This window comes from Scleropages formosus, chromosome 1 (assembly GCF_900964775.1).
Source record: "Scleropages formosus chromosome 1, fSclFor1.1, whole genome shotgun sequence".
Taxonomy (NCBI): domain Eukaryota; kingdom Metazoa; phylum Chordata; class Actinopteri; order Osteoglossiformes; family Osteoglossidae; genus Scleropages; species Scleropages formosus.
Window position 1 is genome coordinate 25,294,491 of NC_041806.1, and position 6,670 is coordinate 25,301,160.

At 39.6% G+C, this 6,670-nt stretch overlaps 1 protein-coding gene across 1 annotated transcript; it reads right to left on the minus strand.

Moving 5' to 3' along the window:
- On the minus strand, positions 1-2,235 carry ndufa8 (NADH:ubiquinone oxidoreductase subunit A8). The gene is made up of 4 exons (XM_018746475.2): positions 2,051-2,235; positions 1,070-1,233; positions 391-556; positions 1-248 (listed from the first exon to the last, which is right to left on the minus strand). Exons 1-4 carry the CDS (start codon positions 2,099-2,101, stop codon positions 111-113), a joined length of 519 nt encoding a protein of 172 aa, XP_018601991.1. The 5' UTR covers positions 2,102-2,235; the 3' UTR covers positions 1-110.
- Positions 2,236-6,670: the final 4,435 nt, after the last annotated feature.

Genomic DNA, 6,670 nt, shown 5'->3' on the forward strand with positions numbered 1-6,670 from the left:
CTTCTGTTTTATTACCCTTGTCAGGGTGGCAGAAGAGACTGGTACAACATAAGCAAGTCCTTTCTGGCTAGCACCAGCCTAGTGCAGAGCAGCTCCCAGCCGGGGCTGTATCACCAATTCCAGAAGAAGAGACGGCTGCCATACTTTGAAGGCTTAAGCTCCCCCTCAATGACGGGATTGGGTTCTGGTCGCGGTCTTGAATGATAGGAATTTTCAGGTAAAGGCCGACTGGTCTGCACCTTCGTCACCTGAGAAACAAAACAGGAGGGGAAGTAAAACATTTAAAAGCAATCCAGACTGTACAGCAGGACTTGAAGGTGATCATGGCATGTTTTCAAACAGCACCATCGGAGGACTTGCAGCATTAGCTGCCGTCTCTCCTTTTCACACCTTGGACAGGTCACCCAGGTTGGGACGCTCCCAGCCCAACTTCTCAAGGACGCAGTTGTCAAACTCGTGCTGCTGTTTGCGGCAGCGCCGTAGCTCTGCCAGGTTGGAGTAGTCCAGGCAGGTCCAGTACTCCGTAAAGGACTCGGCACAGTTGCCCTTGATCTGCCTGGGAAGTGCAGAGCAGTGCAACAGAAACACACTTTCACAAAAATTCCCAAAAAAGTCTGGAGACGCTGCTATCCACCTCATCACTACAGCAAAATTAAATGGTAGCAAGTCCTTTAAAATTTAAAAAATTATTTTTTAAAAAACCTTTAACTTTTAAAATAATGACTTACCCATCATTACACTTTCCTTCACTAATGAAATTCACAACATTCACTGAATTCTATGTAAAGCTATGAAAAATCAACTTCTCAATTTCATAAGTGCTTCTTAAAATTCTTAATTTAATGACTAGTTGGACAGTATTTTTCCCTGTTGTAAATTTGTTTACAATGCAGCTTTAAGCATGACTTAAAAACAGTTCAACAAAGACAGGTACACACAAACTACACATTATAACTGCAGAACTTGGACTACTGTGAAGTCATCACCAGCACTGGCAACTGACAAAGAGTAAATTCCCCTTGGGAACCTAGAAACTGGCCTTCCCATCGCGGGAATGACGGAATCATACCTGAAAAACTGCAGCGCGCACTCATTCACCTTCCTGCCCTCTGCCAGACACTTCCTGGGGTCCTTCTCCTCCCATCGGCACAGCATGAACTCCTTGTTGGCTTTGTCACACTGGGAGCCATAGTGGTGGGCGGCCGCCTTCAGCACTGCTGACGAAACGTTCACCTGTTGCACACAGAGCATCAGAAATCTGCGCACACGCAGAACCATGGATATGGCCACAACATTAAATATGCATCCACTTGTTACCATGTTCCCTATAATGCAAAATGGGTTACTCTGAAAAATAACAGCATGTACAGGTGTGACACCTCAAGAAAAAGGTTAATCTAATTGGAGTGGAATGCTCATTATGTAAAAATACCATAAACCCAACTGCAGGTGCAAACTGTGTATAGAGCATCTCTACATTCTTCCACCATCAATATTAAGCTTACAGGATAGGCCATTACAGAAGATCACCTGTCAGTTGGCAATAGGGGGTTTGCTTTACACAATTTGGAGATATGAAACAAGCAGGATGAAATAACAAGCTCAGTTTTTCATCCATGGAAGATGGAAATGAAACATCATCAATTAACTGTTTTCATATAATGATCCTTTGACACATTTTTAACACATATAAAAAATTATTAATTGTTGTATAAAATTGTATTATTAATGACTCTCCACATATTTTATTTTAATAAAATGCTGTTATGATATGCTGATGTATGACATGATATGACATGTTATGTGTTTGAACTCTCTCTCCCCAGCAAGGAAGGACTGTGACTCTTGACAACCTGTGCAACAATGTTACTGTCAAGATTCATAGTTTACTGCTCGTTACTTCACCTCACAAAACCGACTATACACGAAATTAGCCATAAAAACATACAAAAGACTGACTTCTCGTGCAATAAGAATAACATACCTAACTGGAGTGAGTAAAGCTGTACTGACGTGTGTGTGTGCCAGAAACAACCACCAGCTAACTTACCTCCTCAACGTTTAGCTCCTGCAATGTGGGTATTTCCACCGTACCCGGCATGGTTCTTAATGCTTATCACCCTATAACGCGATTAAAAACACAACGCAAAATAAGAAAGGTTAGGAATATTAATATGTTTCAAGGACCCAGCCTCAGAGGAGGACAAGGCTTTGCCCAGCAGACTAGGCCTTTCAAGGAAGGTCAAACAACTGCGCTTGCGCAGCCCTCCAGGGTTCCACCCCGTATTCAGTAAAGCGACGTGCAAGAAACTGAGTCCGCTCTCCGCCATGTTGGCTCCGCTTACATTTCCTATCCAGCGAAACCGCAGTGCTGATCCGCCATGTTGGCTCGGCCGTATCAGTCGTTTTCAACCCAGAGAAACCATGTGTCGCTTTCGTGAGACAGTAAGTGTGCAGCACGAAAATTTCTGCACTTACTCGACTCACGATCCATTAATATAATATTATTGCTTTGAAATATTCCGTCGTGAATGTCTAAATGAGTGAGAGAGAAAAACAGTGTAACGAGAGTAAAAAACTGTTATAGTTCAAATGAATGCCACACGTTCAACACTGACAATTAAACACACAGCGAGTTAGTAATTCTTTTTTCTTATGATTTTATAAATCATGCGTCTGAAATTTATAAGATAATAATTATAAAAAGTGAAATGTTTACTTAACACAAAACGTCATATTTAATTTAGAAATTTAGAAGAACGCATTTCGACAAGCTCTCCTTTTTTCAACAACTTTTGTTTTTGAGATTTAGGCTTGTTTGATTCTGAAATTTGGATTTCATCATTTTTTGAGCTTTTGTTGCAGTTTCACAGCTTTATATTGGACAATAGCCTTATGTACTGTATATGTATATTTAAATAGCAAGTTTTATCCTGTGTATCTGCAAATTATCTTGATGTTTAACTCTCTGGTTTTTTGATGAATGCAGTATTTTTTATGTCAAAGGGTTATTATCAGGTTAAATAAAGTACATGAAATGTATACATATAACTGAATTTATTTTCAATTTTTTTTACATCAAAAATACCTGTTTTCTAACAAATTGGCTAGCTATTTGATTCATAAATGCAACAGTACTGAAGCTGTTTAAAATGTTCAAACTGGGGCATAAACTACACAGCTTTTACCCCTGTCTGGGCCAAGCATGTGTCAGTGTTGCCGTCTTTCGGAGTTTGTATTTGAAAGAAAATGTAAAACACATTTCTCCCTGAAGAATCCTTGACCTAGGGCCTTTGAAGGGAATATAGAGTGACAGTTTTCCATTGAGGAATTCTACGTTCAGTGCCAAAAGTTTCATTGCCAAAAATGTCAATTTCACTTCAAATTTGTAGAACACTGACCAACGTCCCGAATGAGGAATGTCTGTGGTTTGAATTTGATTTTTGTGGTAGGGTGAAGTAGCAACTGGAGAACTGACTGGCAGGAAAGGAGTGTACAGTAGGAGCATGTGCATAGCCTGGTCTTTTTAATATTTTCAAAAAAACTAAACACGTATTCTTAACATGGCCCTGCACAGTTTGCGTGAGTGTGGCAATTCAAGGGAATAAAGCTACAAGCAGCAGGGGAATATGGTCGTATATAGTGGTTAGAACCATCACCCCAAACATGAAGCTCCAAGGTTCAAATTCCATTTCCTGCTATAATACCCTTGAGCAAAGTACTTATCCTACACTGATCAAGTAAAAACTGCAAGGCTACAGTATATAAATGGGCAAATCACTGTAAGTAGTGTGACAGTGCAAGCTGCTTTATGGAAAAGTATTTGGAAAATGAATGTAAAAGTTTAACATTCATGTTCTTTTTTCCTGTTCCCCTTGCTTGGTACACTGCTGTAGGTAAAAAAAAAAAAAAAAATTACATAAATACAGAACCTTATAATGAAGCCATACACACATCAACAATCATTCCCAACTGTGTCTGAAAGACTGTCTATGGAAGACTTAAAAATGTACATTTACATTAAATTGTACTTCTTATTTAACCTCATTCATATTTTTATGATAAACATATATGTTATGTATATAATGTATTATATAGACATTATATACAATACTTCTAAGTTATAAATTGAAATGTATTGTATTGAGGGGGGTGCAGTGGCACAGTGGGTTGGACTGCAGTCCTGCTCTCTGGTGGGTCTGGGGTTCAAGTCCCGCTTGGGGCGCCTTGCGATGGACTGGCGTCCCATCCTGGGTGTGTCCCCTCCCCCTCCGGCCTTACGCCCTGTGTTACCGGGTTGGCTCTGTGACCCCGTATGGGATGAGCGGTTCTGAAAATGTGTGTGTGTATATTGTGTGAGTTTATTTTTATTGTACTTCTTATTTAACCTTTTTTATATTTATATGATAAACATCTGTGTGACGTGTACAATGTATTACGTATAATTTATTATATACAGTAGTATGAAGGGGGATGGTGCGGCCAGTGCCCACTGTGTAGCGGGTCTGGGGTTCGAGCCCTGCTTGGGGTGCCTTGCAGTGGACTGGCGTCCTGTCCTGGGTGTGTCTCCTCCTCTTTCGGCCTTGCGCCCCGTGTTTCCGGGTGGGCTCCTGCTCGCTACGAACCCCCTTCGGACAAGCAGTTATTGACGTTGGTTGGTAATATCATGCATACAGTATACATCTAATATGTTTTTCATTCAAACGTACAAATGATTTACAAATCAATTGAGAATGGCAATGAATCAACATGCTTCTTGGGAGTTCTCATCTGAGCTGGGATGTGGTTTTCATCAGGATGGCACTGTATGAATTGTGACTGATGCAATGAGTGGGGACTGCCGCCAGGTAGAAAAGGTCTTATGGAAATGATGGGTTGCTAGGGCTGTTGGCAATTAAGATTAATTAGACAGCAAGTTAACTTAAGGTCTGCTTATGGAAAAGAAAACGGCTCTTTCCAGTCAAGGAGAGGTTGGTCAAGTGTGTGCAGCTGCGCTATGCAACTGAGACAGTGAAACACCGCTTCTGACTGAAATGACTCCACTCTTTCCATTTTTTCATTTGAAAACATAATCACTGGCTTTTAACGTTTCCCATTATGTCAATGGTGTCGTTAAATCTCTTGTGGCAGGCTGCTTTAAAACATTTGCGAAATTCATGATCCAAATCAGTCTATATTAAAAAACTGAAGCTCGGTTATTATAGGTATATTATGTATTTCATTTATGTAATTCTGCGTAGGAGGCTTTAAGCCACTTTAGACAAAAAAGGTTCATCCAAAAGTGTATAACAAAACAGAGCGTGGAAGTAGGGAAAAAACAACAATATCCACAGAAAGCATGAACACACTGTGTTAAAGCATTATGAGGTCTTTTAAGCATGAGAGGCTCGGTAATGTAAATTCATTAACTTTGTTAGACCCATATTGGTTACAACGGTAATTCCATTTGTGGGAGGTTTTTCCAGTCGTATTTTAAACTGCATCTGTGAAATGTTTGATAATAAAATTGAGAGAAATTTAGATATTATAAATAAATTCAGTATCATAAACGACATCACTACGATGGTATTGACTTTTTTATTTTTTTTTTACAAGCTCTTGAATGTATATGAATAAACATGCGGTCCTTTGAAACCATACACCAGGCATGAGATCGTTCCCTTGATTCAGCCTGACACTGACTTCCTTTGCCTTGCGTGGTGGCAGGATTGGCAGTGAAGTCATTGATAAGCCCGGTGGCCCATGAAGGACCTGGCAGACCTGCCTTTACTCTTTGATTACTTCCTGGGCTGCAAACACACACATCCATCAAGCAGCAGGTACTGAGAGCATGCCATCATCCTCCAGGTAACCATGCACAGAGAAAAAGCAAACCTGTGCCTTCACATGCACTTCCACACAGTGCCTAAGTTTTCATTTCTTATGTACATTGAAAAGTTTTAGTGTGATTCATATGTAGGAAGTGTGTGTGTGGGTGTGTATGTGTGTGCTCTGCAACGGTGAAATATCAGCTCATACCAGTGTAGATTTTTCCATAAAACAGTCTATATTAAATACTTCAGGGCAGTTTAATTGGAAGCATGACAGGCCAAATATTTGCCATCACAATGAATGAAATTTTAAGAGAAAGTGCTCACTGCTGTTTTATACAGAAAAATAAATTAATTAGAAGGACTTAACCTGTTTCGAAAGTCAAGACTTAAAAACACCTTAAACAGGTTACAGTTCCATATACCACCGGCTCCGATGGCCATATGAACATACATCTCAGATGCATTTCAGTGGAAAGACATTGTTCTACTATTAGTACAAAACATTGAAATTGTACATTAAATGGTTCCTTTCTAAAGAAGCAAATTCTGAATTTTGGTTCGTCTGTTTCTTCCTTCTTCTTCGTCTCCAGCCATTCACTGATTTGCGTCTTTGACTTTTCGCAGGTGAAGTTTTTCTCAAATTATGCAAAGATGTTTAATAAATTAAGGCAAATGGCACATAATTGTGGTTTTAAAACATTTGGTTGTATTCAGACAGCCAAAACAAGCAAAAAATCAGTCTATACATGTCAGGAAGATACGGAGTCTCAGAACTTTAACAGTTATTTTTTTGTTTTATCATTCAATAAATTAAAATAATCATTAGAACATTTTCGAATTTGAAATCAAGCGCTGAA

What these genes read in the sequence shown, in the direction of transcription:
- ndufa8 (XM_018746475.2), bottom strand. Translation starts at nt 2,101, where the DNA reads ATGCCGGGTACGGTGGAAATACCCACATTGCAGGAGCTAAACGTTGAG. An exon ending in AGGAGCTAAACGTTGAGGAG is followed by an intron (nt 1,234 to 2,050) that starts GTAAGTTAGCTG and finishes TGTGTGCAACAG; the next exon opens with GTGAACGTTTCGTCAGCAGT. An exon ending in TGCGCGCTGCAGTTTTTCAG is followed by an intron (nt 557 to 1,069) that starts GTATGATTCCGT and finishes TGCACTTCCCAG; the next exon opens with GCAGATCAAGGGCAACTGTG.